The sequence below is a fragment of the Watersipora subatra genome, chromosome 9 (genome assembly GCF_963576615.1).
Source record: "Watersipora subatra chromosome 9, tzWatSuba1.1, whole genome shotgun sequence".
NCBI lineage: Eukaryota > Metazoa > Bryozoa > Gymnolaemata > Cheilostomatida > Watersiporidae > Watersipora > Watersipora subatra.
Window position 1 is genome coordinate 9,460,303 of NC_088716.1, and position 20,164 is coordinate 9,480,466.

Here is a 20,164-nt window from a genome sequence, read left to right on the forward strand (position 1 = left end):
CTACGGCACTAGCCATAGCCTATTTTAGTTCAACATTTTAGTCAGTTTCTATGCGTATAATATGGTACATAAAAATGTGATAAAAAGTTTTCGAAAACACCGGTACCGTACTCCGAGCTATACATCAAAATACGAAAAATACTAATTTTATTCGTCGTTGTAAATCTGTTTTAAACACGGCCAATGCTTACTTCACAATGCTTACTCCTTCTTGTTAAGACGTGTAAGATAATATCAATCGTAATACATTGATGATACCTCTGACCGCATCTACAAACATTGTTCATAAAGCGATGTGGTTGATTATCAATATTCGCTATAACAATAAGCTCCTTTATTTTTATACCACGTTATAGTGTGTACCACCACTTGTGTAAATACTAAAAATGTTATCATCAATAAAGACGTATTATTAGATGAAAGATGTTTGAAAAATAGTAATATAAACACTTGAATAATATCAAAAAAGCAGTATTCACGACACACGGATTAAGGCAAATAATTTATTGACTTCAGCTTGTGCGCGCGTGATGTAGAACTCGGGTTCTCCAATGTTGACCGTTCGACAGACCAACGTAATGTAGCAATCATGTGACATCGTAGAATCTCTCCTAACAGATGGTTTCTATTTTTACCATCGACTTTATATTTGAGGAATCGCCGTTGTACATGATGCTCTGATGTAACCATTGCGAATCACCATCTGCTAAATATAGATGTGTTGACTATGTGTACAACAGTAGTCAACACATTTATGTATGTTTATTTTTACAAAATATAGTTTATTGAAACAATTCAGATATTTACAATTTTAAATATGCATAATTTATATGTGCCATTGAACATCAGAACTCAGAAGTAATTTTGAGCTATAGAATATAATTTACAAGTTTGGCGAAACGGGTACGGAAAATAGCAGTTAGACCGATCTAGCTGCGAGAGATATCGCCATCGCGAACTAGTTGCTAAGCGTCTTTGTTAGCCGATTACTTGTACTTGGCAGATGGGCTGCGGGTAAAGAAGCTTTTTAGACACCAAAGGTATGTACTTCAAGTGTTAGTCATGGAAATTTTCTGTGTTCGGATCAAATTTTTTTACTCAACAACCCTTTTTCCCCCAATTATTGAGTTATTTAAAGAGTTGTCTTTTGTGTAAGATTGACTTCGGTTTAAATATTTGATTGTTTCTATATGTTATTAGATTATGTAGGCGTTGGCCCACATTTTTACATGATGTTTTATATCGATAGAACGATGATATATTTTAATATATATTTAAAACGAGACGTAATTATATTGGTCTCAGAACTTAGAAGCAACTAATTTAGCCTATGCCACGTAGATCGGCAGCGAGGAACATTTGCGAAATCCTTAGACAAGCGTAACCAAGTAACCGCCTTCTACGCGTGTAATATTCCGCCTTCTACGCGTGAAACATACGATTGGTTTTTCCAAATCGTGAATAGTGAGCGACGCATCATACATGAATGACACGCTTTTGTAAACATATAACCGACAATGTTTATAAATAAGGAGCTAGCTGAGACGTTGTTCATTATTAACCGTTTTCGGTTAGAGCCACTACTTAATACAATTAATACGAGCGGCCAACTGCTACTACCGACGGTAAGCCATTCATTACTGATATTAGTTTGTCATTTCAGTCGATATTGTGTTGGATCCTGCGACCAACACGTAGAGGCGACCTGGGTCGGCTTATTCTACCGGTCTGCATTCACCCTCCACAGGGGCCGTGTAAGTATTGCTGGTAGACCAACACGCGGAGGCGACTAGGTCGACTTACACCACCGGCCTATTACAACTACCTACACCAGGAATTGCTCCCTGGGAGATATTATGCTCGTTCGACAAGGTCGACCTGAGGTCGACGGGGTCGACAGTATATCTATAACCCTACTCCCGAAGCGCAGTCCGAAGGACTGAGGCTTGGAGTACGTAAGTGCTCAGTGTGATTCTGTATTGCGCAAGTAACAGAAGAGTGTGGGTCCAAATGCAAAGCATGTATTGAACAACTTATTAGGCCGAAACACGGCCTTAAATATAACCAGATATGCAAATGAGGTGGCTAGGGCCAACCTCCTCTAGGGGCGTGACTATATAGAATAACACAAGAGAACACAACTCTAATGATAATAAACAAAAAGGAGATGGTACTGCATATTTCCATCACACACGCCGCCCCTATAGACGACTACCGGCTATATCTAAAAATCACAAGAAAAGAAAAAAAAGATACAAGAAATATAGGAACACACCAACTAGCTACAACAAAACAAACAAAGAAAAGGGAGTATAATAATATGAGAGATCGCAATTACTAAATACCAAGGGAAATACTGATAAATCATGTCGACCGTGTCATCTAGGAGGTCGACATGCGATTTGCCAGGTCCTCCAGGCGACGAGCCGCCCGTCGGAGGTTGGAGGCCTCCTCTCGCAAAGCGTCCACTGTGACCCGGGGTCGTACGTCCCCCAGCTGGCTCTGGATGCTGCCTATTGTCGTCAATCTTCTAGGAGCTGGGACCGGTCGTTCCAGCTTGGGCGGACTGTACCACTTCTTCTTCGGGGGAGAGGGGAGAGGTGCCTGGGGTCCTCTTCGCGTAGGTGGCTTGGTTTTAATCGGCCCGTAGGGTGTAGGCTTTTCAAAGGCCGGAGGATTATTTAATTGTACCTTTTTGCTCCAGGCCGGGTAGCTATCTCGGTCGACCTCGTATATAGTAATTCCCTTTCCACCGTGCGCCTTCCGTACTTCGGCATCCTTGATCCGAGCCTGATGTTTTGCAATAGTATCTCGAGATGTGGAGTTCCTCCCACATTTGCAGAAGAAGCGTGTAAAATGTTGGGCGATGTGGATTCTGCGCCGTCGAGGGGTAGAGAGTAGTTGTTGGCACAATGGACAGTTAGTACCTTTCTCTCGACATAGTTTCGAGATCGTTTTAGCTGTCTCCGCCGCGATCCATTTGGTCGGTAGTGGGGAGTGTGGAACGTGATTATCTAAAGAATCCGTTTCTGAGTCGTCCAGGGTTTCACCCGGCGCTGGGTGGAGCTCCAGTGGCATGATCTTTACTTCGGGCAACAGGGGTAAAGCTCCGATGATCGGTGCAGCCTTCTTTACGGTTTCCTTAGTGACTTCCATGTTGAGAAAAGATATAGGTGTGTGCGCCTCGAGTTGGTAACAAGTAATGAGCGCGTTCTGTCTGGGACCCAAAATGGCCGCCTTCTGACCTTGAACTCCGAGGGCTTCTCCCGATTGGACGGTGCTAGTGTCGTAATCGGCCAAGTACGCGGGAGGCCTCCTGATTCGTTGGGGCCGTGGTGCATCCCCAGCCCCGGTATCACTAGCCTGGGCTCCCGTATTTTCCGTGGCTCTTTCCTCCTCGGGTATCAACTCGCCACCAGGGTCGGGGTCAATCATCGAGGTAGGATTGTGTTCCCCTGGGGGAACCAAGGGATCTCCCCTGGGAAATCGAAGTGCTTCTGACCTTCCTGGCGACTGAGGTAGTCGCAACTCCGTTGGTTGGCTAGGCAGGGGCAACTCTGGAATAACTACTTCTGGGTTATCGTTTCCTCGTGCGATTTGCCTTCTGGGTCGGCCCCTCATGTTGGGACGGCGAGCAGGTTCGACCTCAACCGGGGCTCGTCCTTGTTGCACCGGACTGGGGCGACAGAGTCGTAACCTTCCCTCTGCTTGGATAGATCGCTGTCCATACTTCTCTATCTCGTAAGTGTGGTTTTCGTGACCCCTTAACACGCGATAGGGCCCCAAGTACTTGGCCGCTAGCTTCGGGTTTTCCCCTCTTCTCCGCCGCTTGCTTAGCAACCACACGAGGTCACCCTCATTGAATAACGGAGGCTCTCTCGCGTCAGTTGACACAATTTCTTTTTGCCTATCTCGGAGGAGAGTATGGGCTTGTATCAATCGGTCGTGGACAGTCTGCACATACTCATGTATGCTTGCGAATGATTCTAGTCTATTCCCATACAGCAACTGGTCAGGAAGACGTAGTTCCCGACCCAACATCAAATAGTTGGGTGTTTCTTTAGTGGCGGAGTGTGGTAACCCTCGCAGCGTCCGCATGATTTGTGGCAGTAGTTGGTCCCAATCTTCCTGTCCTCTGCCCAGCAAGAGAGCTCGTAGGGAGTCACCCAACACACGATTGTTTCTCTCAACCACCCCATTCCCTTCGGGGTGGTACGGGGTGGTCCGAGATTTATCGACTCCCCACAAGTCGCATAGCTCCTGGAATAATGAGGACTCGAATTGGCTCCCCTGGTCGGTATGGATAGTCTCGGGTAGCCCGAAGTAACTAAATATCCTCTCGTCTAGGATCTGGGCTATCGTTGGGGCTGTAGCGTCGGGGATGGCTAAAGCATCTGACCACCTAGTGAAGTGATCAGTGAGCACCAACACCCAACTATTTCCTCGAGGGGTCGGAGGCAGGGGTCCCACCAAGTCTACGGCTAGGCGTTGCCACGGCCTCCCGGCGTACAGCCGTTGTCTATTCCCGGAGGTCCGCCCCTTTCCTGTTTTGGCCCTCTGGCAAACTTCGCAAGAGAGGACTGCTCTCCGGATATCTCCGGCCATACCCGGCCAATACCAGTCCAATTGGACGCGTTTCAAGGTCTTCTCCACACCGCAGTGTGTTTGCTCGTGGGCTTTCCACAGGATTTCCTGTCTCAATGTTTTCGGGCATACCACCACCACCTTTTCTCGCCCATTCTGGGTGAGATGGAGAGTCAACACGCCCGACTTGTCGAGCTGGAGCTGGTGAAACATCCGGGCCAATCGCTGCAGCTCGGGGCTGCCCACTCGTAGCACGGCCTCTTCCACTCCTCTCCGGTTCCTGACGGCCTGGTAAATGACCCCTAGGTCGGTAGCGGCTCTCTGTTGTAGTGCCCGTACTTCATCCAGCGGGGTTTGTACCACCGTCAGTTGTTCTGGAACCTTTTGGACTACACTTTCACCAGTTCCATCAAAAATGTTGGTTTCGCCAGTTACCTTGACGGCTTGTAACTGAGGATCCTGAGGCCTTCTGGGAGGGTGGTCCAACACTCTGGGTGTTCCTGCCCCGTCCGGCAGCCGTACTGGGACTGGACCGGTTGGCGTGGGAGTCGGGAGGCCGTGCCCTAAAACAGGTCTGTTGCCAGGTAGTCGAGGCCATTCATCCTCACCCAACTGGCGGGGGTTGGGACTGGATGTTCCGGTGCCTCTTGGCGGCTGTACCGGAACTTGGTCCACTGGCACAGCAGTTTCCCAATTCGTTCCTGGGGTTACTAGAGAGTCGCATACTTGCGACCTCGTTGGCCCTTGATCCCGCCTCTCAATAGCAGCACACTGCCGGCAGTCGACGCACTGTCGTCGACTCAATCCATCGGCGTTCCCATGTTTATCGCCTTTTCGATGGATAATTCGGTACTTGTGCTCGGCCAGACTCTCCAGCCACCGGGCCACCTGGCAAGAGGGTTCCTTCCTCCTGTGCAACCAAACCAAGGAGGCATGGTCGGTTCGGATGGTAAACTCTCTGCCATATAGGTAGGGCCGGAAATGCCGGACAGCCTGTACCACTGCCAGTAGCTCCCTTCTGGTTACGCAGTAATTGCGTTCGGCGGAGGAGAGGGTCTTGCTATAGTAGGCTATGGGTCGCTCCGTGCCCTGCTGGACCTGGGATAACACAGCCCCAGTCCCTACGTTACTAGCATCGGTATCTAGCACGTAGGGCAAGGAGGGGTCGGGATATGCCAGTACTGGAGCGTGTGTCAGCGACCATTTGAGCCTAAGAAAAGCTTCCTGTTCCTCTTCTCCCCATTTCCAGGGGACCCCTTCGCTGGTCAACAAGGTGAGAGGTTTGGCGATCGAGGCATAGTCCGGCACGTATCTGTGATAGTACCCAGTGGTACCTAAGTATGACCTTAGCTGCGTCACGTCTTGGGGTGCTGCCCATCCACTTATGGCCTGAATCTTCTCAGGATCGGTAGCCACCCCCGTGTTGCTGACTATGTGGCCCAGGTACTTGACCTGGGTCTGGAACAAGCTGCATTTGGAGGGCTTTAACTTCAGCCCGGCCTGCCTCAATCGCTCCAACACCTCGGCAAGCCTAGTGACATGACTGGAGAAGTCGGCTGACATGACGATGATGTCATCGAGGTACAGCAGCAGGGTTTTCCAGTGTAGCCCTTGGAGGACACGTTCCATCAGCCGCTGGAAGGTAGCTGGGGCGGAGGTCAGTCCAAAGGGAAGCACCTTCCACCTCCACAACCCACTGCGTGTGGCGAACGCCGACCGCTCCTGGGCCTCGGCGGAGAGGGGTACCTGCCAGTATCCGCTCATCATGTCCAAGGTACTGAAGAACCTACTGCCAGACAAGGCGTCCAAGCTCTCATCAATCCGGGGGAGGGGGTAGGCGTCCTGGCGAGTGACACTATTAAGTTTCCTATAGTCTACACACAATCGCCACGCCCCGTCCTTCTTCCTCACCAAGACCACCGGAGAGCTCCAGGCCCCGTGAGCGGGCTCAATCATGCCTTGCTTTTCCAGGGCCGAAACCTGTCGTTCGATTTCGGCTTCCTTCTCGTGTCCTACACGGTACGGGTGTTGACGGATGGGTTGTGCCTCTGGGAGGAGGGGGATCTCGTGTTGTACCAGGGTGGTACGTCCCATGTCTTCACTCCCTTGGCTGAATACATCCGCATAACGGGTCAAAAGGTCTTCCATTCTTCGGTGCTCGGTAGGGGACGAGCAATGTGGTGCCGCCTGTCGGAGCAGGTCCAGCATGTGGGGAGGTACGTTGGAGACAGGAGGGGGAGTTTCTTTGGAAACCTCGGCTTCTCCCTTCGCTGTCCAGGGGGCCCCTATTTCGTCCGGCCCGACCCCAGTGTATTGCCCAACGACCGTTCCTGCCGTCACGCTGACGGGATGGTCGGTGGGGTTCATACAACGGATGGCCACTCTCTCCTTCTCACCGGGTTGGTGTAGGCTGGCGGCCACCATATATCCGTTCTTCGTTCCCTCAATTAACCCGACTGGCTGATAGGAGGAGGACGTGAGACGTCCGGCAACCAGGACCTCGGTTCGAGGGGGAAGCGTTGTGGCTCGCATTATCTGCACGCTGCTTGTCAGAGGTCGACCCTCTCGGTCAGTGCAAGTCAACTTCTGTCCATTTAACACCAACGTGGGTTGCTGAAAGTTCATCTCGCAGTGGTGGTCGACCAGGAAAGGCATGCCCAGGATGGCATCCTCCTTCAGGGCACACACCACGAGAGACACAGTAACCTGGACACTCCTGACTCTGACCGGGAGAGTGATGAGTCCGTGGAACTGCAACCGGGTACCATCTGCCATTTGTCCATAGTCCTCCCGGACCTCCAATTTGCTTTTGACATCTTTAGGTAACCGCTCAAAGACATGTCGTCCCAACAAATTAGAGGTACATCCGGTGTCCACGAGGAATTGGACGGGCTGACCTCCGATGCGACCTGGCAAGAAATAGCTGCTATTATGCGGCTTCCATGACTCGTCTCCGTGGGTCCGTCTGGCTTTGCTAGTCCTCTGGGGGCCCTTCTTGGAAGGCCGAGACGGCTTTGGCCAGACGTATGTTTCGTCCTTGGCTTCTGAGAGTGGGAGACCTGCACACTCAGGTAAGGGTTGATACTGGTTATGCAAGGGGACCGGTGGCGAGCAGGGGGGGAGCCTGCGTCGCCTAGCCCGTCGTGGCTGTTGCCACTGTCCTTGCAAGGGTATATTTGATCCACAGTCAGTACTTCCCCCTACTGCTGTGGATGGTAACCGTTTCCCGGCCTCGTGACTTGAGGCTGTTGTCCTTGGGAGGCTTGGGGGCACCGGCGTTGGGTGTGCCCTGCCTGGCCGCAACCCCAACAATTTGGTCTCCTTTTGTCCACTCCCCGTTGTCCCAACAGCTTTCCTTCCCTCAGTCCATCTGCTAACCCCTTTATAGCCATCAGGACGTCGTTCAAGGTGGCTGATGGGGGGTCCGAATGGACGGGGGCGACTGTAGCGGGGGTAACTTCTTCCTCCTCCACCGTCATTATTAGGGGTCGGGCACCAGGTCGAGGAAGAGTGGGCTGGATTTGCAGGAACTCGTTCCCCACCTGCACTGCTTCCTCCAAGCTCTGTGCCTTCATCGCTAACAAGTGGCGTTGGAGGGGCGTATTTCCCAGTGTCAGAGAAAACGCATCCATGGCCATACTGGACTGGTAGGATTCTGGGAGGTCAGCGTATGCTATTTTCACCAGACGCTCCATCTCTGTGGCATGTTCTTGGAGGCTCGTCTTGGGTTCCCTTTTTAGGTGGAGTCTACTCCTCGCCTCTCTCGGGGAGAGCCCGTACTTCATGCGTAAAGCCGAGAAGATGGAGGCAGGTGAGTCCCCTCGACTGCAACCTCTGGCTCCCTCCTTCAGGGTCTCCCGCAGGTGGAGGAGCGTGGCCTTCTCACTCCACTCATTTGCTTCCGCAACCTCTTCGAACTGGGAGATGAATAGCTCCACATCCTCACTCCCATCGAACTTCGGAGGCTTGAAGCTGGCTCCCCCTCTGGGTATCTGTAAGGCTCTAGTGATAGCCTCTGTCAGTTGACCAATCTGGTCGACCTGCTGTAACTCTGCCTCAGCCAGATCTCTGGTAGCATTCCGTCGGCTGTTTGGCATGGTTACTAGATTCGTCTTATAATTCCTAATTACCGCAGTCTTATCCCACTGCTGCCACCAGTGTGTTGGATCCTGCGACCAACACGTAGAGGCGACCTGGGTCGGCTTATTCTACCGGTCTGCATTCACCCTCCACAGGGGCCGTGTAAGTATTGCTGGTAGACCAACACGCGGAGGCGACTAGGTCGACTTACACCACCGGCCTATTACAACTACCTACACCAGGAATTGCTCCCTGGGAGATATTATGCTCGTTCGACAAGGTCGACCTGAGGTCGACGGGGTCGACAGTATATCTATAACCCTACTCCCGAAGCGCAGTCCGAAGGACTGAGGCTTGGAGTACGTAAGTGCTCAGTGTGATTCTGTATTGCGCAAGTAACAGAAGAGTGTGGGTCCAAATGCAAAGCATGTATTGAACAACTTATTAGGCCGAAACACGGCCTTAAATATAACCAGATATGCAAATGAGGTGGCTAGGGCCAACCTCCTCTAGGGGCGTGACTATATAGAATAACACAAGAGAACACAACTCTAATGATAATAAACAAAAAGGAGATGGTACTGCATATTTCCATCACAATATATTGTCTCAACAGCCTCAACAGCGCCTTTCGCTTCGTACATGGTTCATCAATATCTTATTACTTTTAGGGTTGCAAATAAACTCTAATAAATAAATAAATTGAACTTTAATTCAAAAAGTCAGCATTCTCAGGTTATGGTTGCTTAAAGTTACTAAAACAAATTTGTGTTGAGCCTATTTACCTCATTTGTACATTTGTCACGACTAATTATTTAGATGCCCGAGAGAAACTTTGACGCATTGGATGTAGACCGTCGCAGACAAGCTGCTGAGTATGTAGCTGGATATGACTGGATACCAGGGAGGTTTGGTCCACCACCTGGTATTCTAAAAGAAAGAAAAGAGCAATTTGGTGAGTGTTTACAACTAATTTTTGCCAGTGTTTTTGAATCGTGAAGTCTAAAACTGGAAACGCTTAAATTATATTTTCTTACTATTAATAGAATATATTAAAAACTCTTCTTCCCTGAGCACTAACGGATAACAATCAATTGGATGTGAACTGCACTACAGGGAGTTCATTGAACTACTTTGTAATTGGCTTCGAAATTTTTATGGTGTTTATTGTATAAACAATTATCCTAGAGTCGATTAATCATGTCACTATTGCTATATACTAACTACTTTGTATAATTATAGACCAAAGTATTATACAGTAAAATATGTTAACAATCTCTGTTTGCATGACAAAAAAGTTTCATAGTTAATAGATGCCATAGACTGTTTTACTTGAGGCACCTGCCCTTGCAGTGGATGCTATATATCCTACCTAACTGTGTAACTAGTGGCTGGAGCTGAATATTGTAGTTCTGGCGGCTCATTGTACACTTTTAAAAACCAAATTCTTTTCGCAAAAACAAAAACTATTGCTGAGGTATAGTAAACCTGTAAGCTGAACTGGCCATAAGTTTTGTTCTTTCATTGTAGATCGCATGTCAGACAAGGAGTTCCTCTATGCCTTCCTAAAACTTAGTCAGGAAGAGAAAGAGTCCCTCATGGTCTCAGAGAGGGAAAGACAGCGAACCTTCGCTGCTCACTGGCCAATAGAAACAATAGTCAAGGCTCATGACTGTGCTAAGGAAGGGTTTTACTACACTGGTGTGGCGGACAGAGTGCAGTGCGCCTTCTGTGGTGGAATCGTCAGGAACTGGGAGAGGGGAGATGTGCCCAAGTATCAGCATAAAAACTTCTTCAACTACTGCAAGATGGTTCAAAGTGAGTTGTGTGTGACAAATATTGTATTTCTACTATTAGCAACTTTGGGTAGTTTAATGTAACGACCCCAGTTAAGCACATTTATTTCTGCTACAAGATGCTGAGAATATCTTGTTGCTACAATTAATAAAAACGTAAATGTTCCCAGATTTCCAAAATTGATAGCGGAACATTTTTTCTTGTTAGTTTATCTAACGTTACTTCTAAACATAACTAACTACTATATTTAGTAGGTGTTTTTAGCACAAGTTTTTATTAGTACCTTTTTATTGCCAAATGATTTCAGCACACCAAGCAACACTCTCAGGCATAATATAACATGTTGATTATCATGTTGTAGACAAGCCATGTCAGAATATCCCTATAAGTAACTGTGGACTTCCTAAAGACCTCATGACAAATCAACTAAGTAGTTCTGTCAGAGCTGATCGAAGTGAGTATTCGTTGACCATATACAGTATAAGAACTCATTAAATGTATAATAAATGTTTAGTATAAGTCCACATTACTATGTCACCTCTTACCATGTGTTACATCACAGTAGTTTGTGGTGTAATACTGTAATACAGTTATCTATTTTACTAATACTGTAACAGTTACTTCTTGCTGATATGTGAGTCACACCATGACTTCAACAGCAGCCTTAGCCATTTATGAACTATTATGTAGAACCAGCTACTCTTGGTGACCTGAATATCAACACAATCAGACCCAAGGATCCACCTATGAGTGTTCAAAGTAAGAGAATGGATACATACCGACGATACCCTAGCAGTAACCCAATAGCTGCCGACAAGCTATGTGAAGCTGGCTTTCTGTATGAAGGCATCGGAGACAAAGTGAAGTGTTTTTGGTGTGATGGAGCTCTTGAAATGTGGAGCAGGGGAGACGATCCTTGGATTGAACATGTAAAGTATGTGTACAGACCTGAATTAACTGCTTAAAATGCTATTATAGTTTTGACAAGTTCTCTTTATAAAGATAATTCTATTGCGGTATTTAGCAGCTTTTTTGTTTTAAAGGTGGTACCCAGGCTGCACTTTTGTCCAACAAACAAAGGGATTGGCTTTCATCAAAGCCGCCCGGCAAAAGATGACTCCCGATAATATCGCTACTGCAGAAACTCTGCTTTACAACAAGGGAGATGTTTCTTTTCTTGGTGAGTTGTTTACCAGTTTATTTCAGTTCTTGGTTCTTAACCAACCTTTCCACATTTGATAGCAGTATATTATGTCATTCGACCTAGATATCTGTTTTATTTACTAAAAAATGCCAGAAGTAAACATGTTGTCTACTAAGTGGTCTTGTTCAATAAAATAGGTCATGTATCTTATTTACTCTGTCCAATTTGTGATGTAAATTTTACCAGTGTTTACATACTTTGGAATATTAGCTAACCTTGTCTGTACTGCTGTAGAGGAAGACATGGAAACAAGTGAAGAGCCAGTGTCTATAGAGGAACTTGATGGATACAAATACTGTCTATTACTTGAATATCCAGCTGAGAACATAGCAAAGGCTTATGAAGTTAATGATAGTAAGTTGCATAGAAATTAATATTTTCTACAAAACTGATGTGTGCTGGTGTCTCTGTGTAAGTCAAAGTCTATGTTTAGTCATAGAGACTCTAGTTAGTATTTGACTTTGACACGGCATCTACATGGTTACAATAAGGTGCAGTTGAGATAGTTTATATTTACTTGTTACGTACCACTTAATGGGGAACTCACTCTATTGTGGTTGTAGATGTGGAATTTGAGGAACCAAGTAAGCTGGTGGAGATAGTACAGGAGCTGCATGAGGACAACTCCATACCTTTAGGTAGGTGTAAAGTTTATTTGAAGAAATTTTTTGTCTTTATAGGTCATTTTGATGTCATTAAAGGTCATTGAACATTTACTGTTCGACCAATTAACTTGCTATAGAATTTACTCTTATTGCTTACAGAGGAATATAAGAAAAAAGTAGCAAGCAGAAAGGATGATCAATCAGTGACAACTGGTGTCACTGATTCAACCACTCAACCAGGAAGGTGGGTACCTCATATTTAACTGTTCTTTTTGGTTGCCATTAGATGACACTCAATACTAACATTGTCTCCCTCCGCATAACACAACCTTATATTCTTATAGGAGGATAAACGTGGTTGAGCTAATCACTAACCCTAATGATCTATCTGAGCAGGATTGTAAAGACCTGGTTGATGCTTTCAGATGTAAAAAGTGCAGAAAGAACATGGTGAGCTTTCCTTACTGTTCTATCTTTAGCCATATACAGCGAAATCTGAATAATTCGGACATGTAATATCCTCGGGCTAATATAATTTTAGTCTTGTCTGGACTGATAGATGTTTGTTTGTTGCAGTCTGGAGCCGTTGTCCTACCTTGTGGATGTTACTGTCTCTGTCAGGACTGCAGCAAAGGAAATCTCCCTGCAAAATGCCCAGCATGTGCAAGCTCTGTGAAGGGTGCCTGCAGGACCTTCCTTGCCTAATTTTGACAAAGTTTGAACTACTTATGTAGAAATGCCAAAAAAATCTAAAATTCTCAAGATTCTAAGTAAAACGTCACTTTTAGACATTCAATGAGCCCGAGTTGGCCCAAAACCATCTCGTGGCAAGGTCGCGTTGATGTCGTGAGATGGCTTATGTCGTCTAGTCAACATCTAGATTCTGGGTTTGTTTATTAATATTCGTAGGTGATGATGGTATTTATTGATAAACAAAAATTGAAAAAGAATTACTCTGGAACAAGCAGTTACTTTTGTGCATTGACGATAACCAAGAACCTTGCATATTCATGTGATGAGAAACATCAGGTATATAAAAGTTTTCCTTAAGAATGACTTGAATTTGTCAAGCAGTCCTTTTTCTGAGATGAGTTTTTAAATTTTTTATAAAAAGAAACCCATTGCCTTGTACCATTTGCATAATATATAGTTTATTTTTTTATTTCCGCACATGTTTTAGTGCAGACTAACCTTCTATTTTATGTTCATTTCTTATTTATTGTATTTATTTGTACTTGGAGTCAGTTTTACATGATTTTTACAGATAATGATAAGTACAGTACAGCTATACATCAATGATCATTCACAATACAACTACATATACAACTCCAACCAATCGCGCTACAGACATTCACATTCAACTTATTAACTTCAATAAGTTACATATGTATTTAAAACTATAACTGATAACTGAGTAGCGGCATGTGGGGAAGAATTTAGTAGCTTGTTCTCAACTTCATGCTCATCTTGTTATGGTAAAAGACATTTTTATTGCTGTTTTGTTTCAGCTATGCATGATATTTTTACTGATTGATGAAAACTAAAGCCCATCAGAGCAATGTCTGTGAAATTCGCTGAGGAATCTGTAGGTATTAATCTGTGTTGAATGCTAATATGCTCATGTGTTTTATGAGTGATATTTACGTTTTTATATTTGTCACTATTGGCTCGCCTATAGCAGCAAATGCATATCACATGAAAGTACAACCTTGTCAAAAAACCTAGTCATTACGAAATAATATGATGCAAGTCAAGATGCCAAATTATTTAATGAATAAGATTGCGGAGAGCAACTATTTGAGAACAACATAACTCCCAAAATGCATAATAAAATTACATTAAAAATACAACACTGAAGAAATATTGCTATTATTGGAAGCATTGTTTTTACCAATATTGCACATATGTATCAATTGTGCTATTGATGTACGCGTTGATTGTGTAATTGTTGAAAAATAATTGATTGCACCATTGTTATCTGGGTATGCTTCAATTATGCAAACATTTAATATTTATTGCACCATTGTTATACGTATATGAACCAATTAGGCAGAAATTGGAATAATGATTGCACCATTGTTGTATGTGTATGAATTGATTAAGCGGAAATTGAAATAATGCTGCACCATTATGTGTATATCATTTAAACTTTAATGCATTTTCTCTTTATGGGCACCCCTTGTATATTTGCATGTTCCAAAGCTTTACACTACAAAATTTCATCATGCATGTGTCAAAGCTAACAGAAAACTTCACGCACTCAAATCTCTACTATAATGAGAGTGCCAAGAGTGTTGAAAAAACACTCCACTGCGAATGGATGCACTCTAATATTCGAATTCCTAGACCAGCACGCCACTATCTACACCACTTGACCACTTTTCTGTATCTAAGAATAATTGTGTACATAGTTATTACACATGACAATATCTCATTACGAAAGTCAGTGTATTAGTGACAATACCACCTCGATATTTTTCTAAGAATATCAATTCGTATTTCATCATTGGCAATCAAGTATATTTTATAATGTGGAAAGATATTCGTTGTAGAAGGCATATCGAGTTTGATTAAGGAATAACAATAATCAAATAGCATTTAATCAAACGCTCACACTTGTCGACTATTTTGAAAGTGAGACTTCCCATGATTCTTGCAAAAGGTGCTACACAATGAGAGATTTAGTTAAACTTTGTTCGTGCGCACAGACTACAGTTAGACCTATGATTAGAACTAACTTGACATGATGAATTTTAGCATTTGATCTCAGGTTTGGTGCTCATTTGTCTCAGCATATAAAACAGCTTTTTTATATAAAGTTCTAAATGGTTTCGCAACATTATGGGCTGTATAAATAAAAATAAATAGCAAGTTATTATTTAAAAAAATGTGCAAAAAATGAAAAATACCATTGAAGTTGATTTGAACCTACTCAAAATTAAATTATAATAAATTTATGTTGCATATTTCTATCACTTATTCTAACTATATATATATATTTAAATAAAACAGAGCATGATAGCAGCATGGTAATAATATCTAAGCTAAACTTAAGCAGCCAATGTTTACAAGGAAGTTAGTTGCATAAATGACTTCTATAAAAATCTAACAGAATGATTTATTTTTATTTTTTGTTTATGAAGTTTGAAAATAAAACAGATGTACTCGGAAAAGTACAATACGTGTATGTATAATGCAATATTGTCTATCATCTCCTCTCAAACAACACTGGCAGGAGTTGAAGTTAACAATATGGTACTCAGACATTTCTTAACACTACTTCAATATACATATATGAGATATATTTTACCATAGGAAGGTAATCACTAATTACATCATGATGATAATGTCTCTACTCAATCTTATATGAGTTTATTGAAGGAATTTACCTTGGAAGTATTTTTGCGCAGGAACACAGGGTATGACAAACTCTAAACTTGAAAAGACAAAAGAGAACTATATAATCATTTGAATAAGACATCAAACTTTGGCTCAGTTTGTCCAACGACAATTGAGATCTATGAATAGCCTGTAATCTCCCAATGATATTGATTAGATAGAGTTTCCGTTGTGAGAAGCATAGAAAATCCCTTGTTGGAATTACCCAGTGAATTGCGTTTGTTTTACATGTAGGTATTTTGTTAAAATTAATGACTGCTTTCAGTGCAATCGCTATTGAAAAGGCTTTTAGTAAACAATGGGAAATCCTTTATGCGGTAAAACTCACAAATACTTTTTTGGGATTCCTAATAGTGTTGCAGATAAATTTTTCAAAAAACTAGTTTCTATAAGTTTTAGTACAACTTTAGACAGCTTCATACATATTTCAATGCAATGTCACTTATGGTTATAAAAACTAAATTTAGTATAGGCACGTGTTTCTGTACATGTTTTTGTGCAGGCTAACCTTGTATTTGATGTATATTTTTTATACTGTTTTTTATGTATTTATTTGTACTTTGAACCTTGATACTTGGTGTCAGTTTTTATGTGATTTTTTAAAAGTTAATTATAAATACTAGAGCCTACTAGAGCAATGTCTGTGAATTTCTCCGAGGAGTCTGTAGGTGTTGAATCTCTGCTGAACTAAGGTGTGAATGCTAATACCCTGGTGTGTTTTATGAGTGATATTTAAGCCTTCAGATTTGTCATGATTGGCTCGCTTATTGCAGCAAATGCATATGAAATGCAAGTCAAAAAATCAACTCATTACGGAATCATATGATGCAAATCAAGATGTAAAATTATTTAATGAATAAGATTGCTGAGAGCAACTATTAGAACACAACATAACTCACAAAATGCATAAAAAAATTGCTTTAAAAACACAACAGAGACAAAATATTGCTAATATTGAAAGCATTGTTTTTACCAATATCGCACATACACATGTATTTATCAATTTTACTATTGAGGTATGTGTTGATGGTGAAATTTTTGAAAAAAGTTTATTGCACCATTGCTATACCTGTATGAATCAATTAGGCAGAATTTGGAATATTGATCGCCCCATTGTTTTCTGTGAATGAACCAATTAAGCGGATTTTGGAATATTGATTGCACCATTGTGTGTATATCATTTGAAGTTTTATGCATTTTCTCTTCACATGTTGACACCTCTTGTATATGTGCACATTCCAAAGTTTTACACTACAAAATTCTATCATGTATCAAAACTAACAGGGAGCTTCATGTGCTGAAATCCTGACTATAATAAGAGTGTCAAGAGTGTCAACAAAACGTTGCACCGCAAATGTATGCACTCTGATATTTGAATTTCTAGCCAATCATACACACTACCATTTGCACTGTTCGACCACCTTTCTTTATCTAAGAATAATTGTGCACATAGCTAGCACACATGACGATCTCTCCTGGCAAAAGCCAGTGTACTATTAATCATAACAACTCAGTATTTTTCTAAGACTATCAAATTATATTTCATCATTGATGCTCCGTGATATTTTATAATGTGGAAAGATATTGGATGTGGAAAGCCTATTGAGTTTTATTAAGAAAGTACCATAATCAAATAGCATTTAATCAATCACACGCTCACACTTGTCGACAGATCTTGAAAGTTAGACTTATCATGTTTCCTGCAAGGAGTGGTAAACAAGAGGAGAATCGATAAAACTTAGTGTCTGTTTACAGGCTACAGTTAGACTTATGATTACAACTAACTTAGCATGTTAAATTTTGGCATTTGATTCAAAGTTTTGTGATTGTTTGTTTCAGCTTATAAAATAGCCTTTTTATAATGTACCAATTTTTTAGCAACATTTTGGGTTTTATGAATAAAAATAAATAGCAAGTCAAAATTAAAAATAAAATGTGAAAAAATTGGAAAATACAATTGATGTTGAGTTTGAACCTGTTCAAGATTAAGTTAACAATATTTATTTTGCATTATTCTATCATTCAATCTAACTATACAAGTATTTAAATGAAGCAGAGCATGCTAGCATTATGGTAATAATATGTAATGTAAGCTAAACTACAGCAGCCAATGTTTACAGAAAAGTTAGATGCATAAATGCCTTCTATAAAAATCTATCAGAGTAAATAATTTTATTTGTTTTCATTCATTAAATTTAAAAATAAAACAGATGTACTCGAAAAATTATAATTTTTGTATGCAAGATTTAATGCTGTCTATCATCCCCTCTCAAACAATACTGACAAGAGGAGTTAACAATATGTTGTTCAGACATATCTCCATACCACGTAAACCTACAAGACGTACATGTTAACATAGCAAAGTAAACACTAATTACACTATGATGATGTCTCTACTCAACCTTATGATAATGTATTGAAGGAATTGACCATGGAAATACCCTTGTACAGTAATACCGGGTATGACAAACTCAAACCTTGAAAAGAAAAAAGAAAAGGATATATTAATTTGAAGAGAACATCGATTTATGCTGATATGCTCCAGTTCCAGTTGAAATCCTTGAATAGCTTCTAATCTCCATATGATTTTGATTGGAGATTCCCCTTGAGAAGCATGGAAAATCCCTTATTGGAATTCCCCAGTGAACTGCATTTGTTTTACATGTAGGTATTTTGTTTAATGATTGTTTTCAGTGCAAGTGCTAGTGCAAAGACTTTAGCAAACAATGGGCAGTCCTTTATGTAGTAAAATTCACAAATGTTTTTTAGAATTCCTAATAGTGTTGCAGATTAATTTTTCAAAAAACTACTTTTTATAATTTTTAGTATAATTTTGAACAGCTTCGCACATAGTTTAGTAGCCTGTTTTCAACTTCATGCTGATCTGGTTATGGTAAAAACACTTATATTGCTGTTTTGCACATGTACTATCCTCTGGTTAATATGCTTTTAGTCTATTCTGGACTAATGGATGTTTGTTTGTTGTAGTCTGGAGCTGCTATCCTTCCTTGTGGATGTTACTGCCTCTGTCAGGACTGCCGCAAAGGAAATCTCCCTGCAAAATGCCCAGCATGTGCAAGCTCTGTGAAGGGTGCCTGCAGGACCTTTCTCGCCTAATTGTAACATAGTTTGAACTGGTTATGTAGAGATGCCAAAAAAAATCTAAAATCCTCAAAATTGTAATTAAAACAACACCTTTAGACTTTCAATGAGCCCGAGTTGGCGCAAAACCACCTCTTGGGAAAGTCACGTTGACGTCGTGAGATGGCTTATTTTGTCTAGTCAACATCTAGTCAACCCTTTTGTTTATTAATATTTGTAGCTGATGATGGTATTTATTGATAAACAAAAGTTGAAAAAGAATTAATCTTGCAACACGCAGTTACTTTTGTGCATTGACGATAACCAAGAACCTTGCATATTCAGGTGATGAGAAACATCAGGTTTTCTAAAGTTTTCCGTAAGATTGACTTGATTTAGTCAAGCAGTCCCTTTTCTGAAATCAGTTTTAAGTGTTTATAAAACAAACCCTCTGCCTTGTACTCTTTGCATAATATACAATTTATTTTTCTGTTTCTGTACATGTTTTAGTGCAAGCTAACCATGTATTTTATTTACATTTTTTATACTATTTTTTATGAATTTATTTGTACTTTGAACATTGATACTTAGTGTCAGTTTTTATATGATTTTTACAGGTAATGATAAATACAGTCAATATAGCTGTACAGCAATGATCACTCACAATATACTAACATATACACCTGCAACCAATCACGATACAGACATTCGACCTATCAACTTCAATGAGTTACATATGTATTTAAAACTATAACCAACAACTGAGTAGAGGCATGTGGGGAAGAATTTAGTAGCTTGTTTTCAACTTCATGCTGATCTTGTTTTGGTAAAAATATCTTTTTGCTGTTTTTTTGTTCCAAAAGATTTCTGCTGCATATTTCTATCGCTCATTCTAACTATACAAATATTTAAATAAAACAGAGTATGCTATCAGCATGGTAATAATATGTAAGCTAAACTAAAACACCCAATATTTACAAAAATGTTAGATGCATAAATGAGTTCTATAAAAACCTAACAGAGTAATTTATTTTTACTTTTTTGTTTATCAAGTTTACAAATAAAGCAGATGTACTCGGAAAAGTATAATATGTGTAATGCAATGTTGTCTATCATCTTCGCTCAAACAATACTGGCAAGAGGAGATAACAATATGTTGCTCAGGCATTCCTTTACACTACTTCAATCTATATGAGGCATATTTTAACATAGGAAGGTAATCACTAACTACATCATGATGATGATGTCTCTACTCAACCTTATCATAATGTATTGAAGGAATTTACAATGAAAGTACCCTTGTACAGTAATACCAGGTACGACAAACTCTAGACTCGAAGACAAAAGAGAACAATATAGTCATTTGAATAGGACATCAAACTTTTGCTCAGTTTTTCTAACTACAATTAAGATC

General features: G+C 41.6%; 1 protein-coding gene across 2 annotated transcripts; it reads left to right on the top strand.

Moving 5' to 3' along the window:
• Positions 1 to 960: 960 nt before the first annotated feature.
• Positions 961 to 13,602, top strand: LOC137404510 (baculoviral IAP repeat-containing protein 7-B-like). 2 transcript variants are annotated; one of them, XM_068090741.1, is made up of 11 exons: positions 961 to 1,040; positions 9,484 to 9,619; positions 10,195 to 10,482; positions 10,823 to 10,915; positions 11,152 to 11,395; positions 11,505 to 11,641; positions 11,900 to 12,019; positions 12,229 to 12,303; positions 12,430 to 12,514; positions 12,615 to 12,720; positions 12,847 to 13,602. In XM_068090741.1, exons 2-11 carry the CDS (start codon positions 9,484 to 9,486, stop codon positions 12,973 to 12,975), a joined length of 1,413 nt encoding a protein of 470 aa, XP_067946842.1. In that variant the 5' UTR covers positions 961 to 1,040; the 3' UTR covers positions 12,976 to 13,602. The 2 variants fall into 2 exon arrangements, with proteins under 2 accessions (XP_067946842.1, XP_067946841.1); XM_068090740.1 differs by lacking the exon at positions 961 to 1,040 and adding an exon at positions 1,575 to 1,625.
• The last annotated feature ends 6,562 nt before the right edge of the window (positions 13,603 to 20,164 follow it).

Bases quoted from the DNA above. Each gene is read 5' to 3' on its own strand.
- LOC137404510 (XM_068090741.1), top strand. From the start codon at position 9,484: ATGCCCGAGAGAAACTTTGACGCATTGGATGTAGACCGTCGCAGACAA. The intron at 10,483-10,822 runs GTGAGTTGTGTG...ATCATGTTGTAG, and splicing joins CTACTGCAAGATGGTTCAAA to ACAAGCCATGTCAGAATATC. The intron at 12,721-12,846 runs GTGAGCTTTCCT...TGTTTGTTGCAG, and splicing joins AAAAGTGCAGAAAGAACATG to TCTGGAGCCGTTGTCCTACC.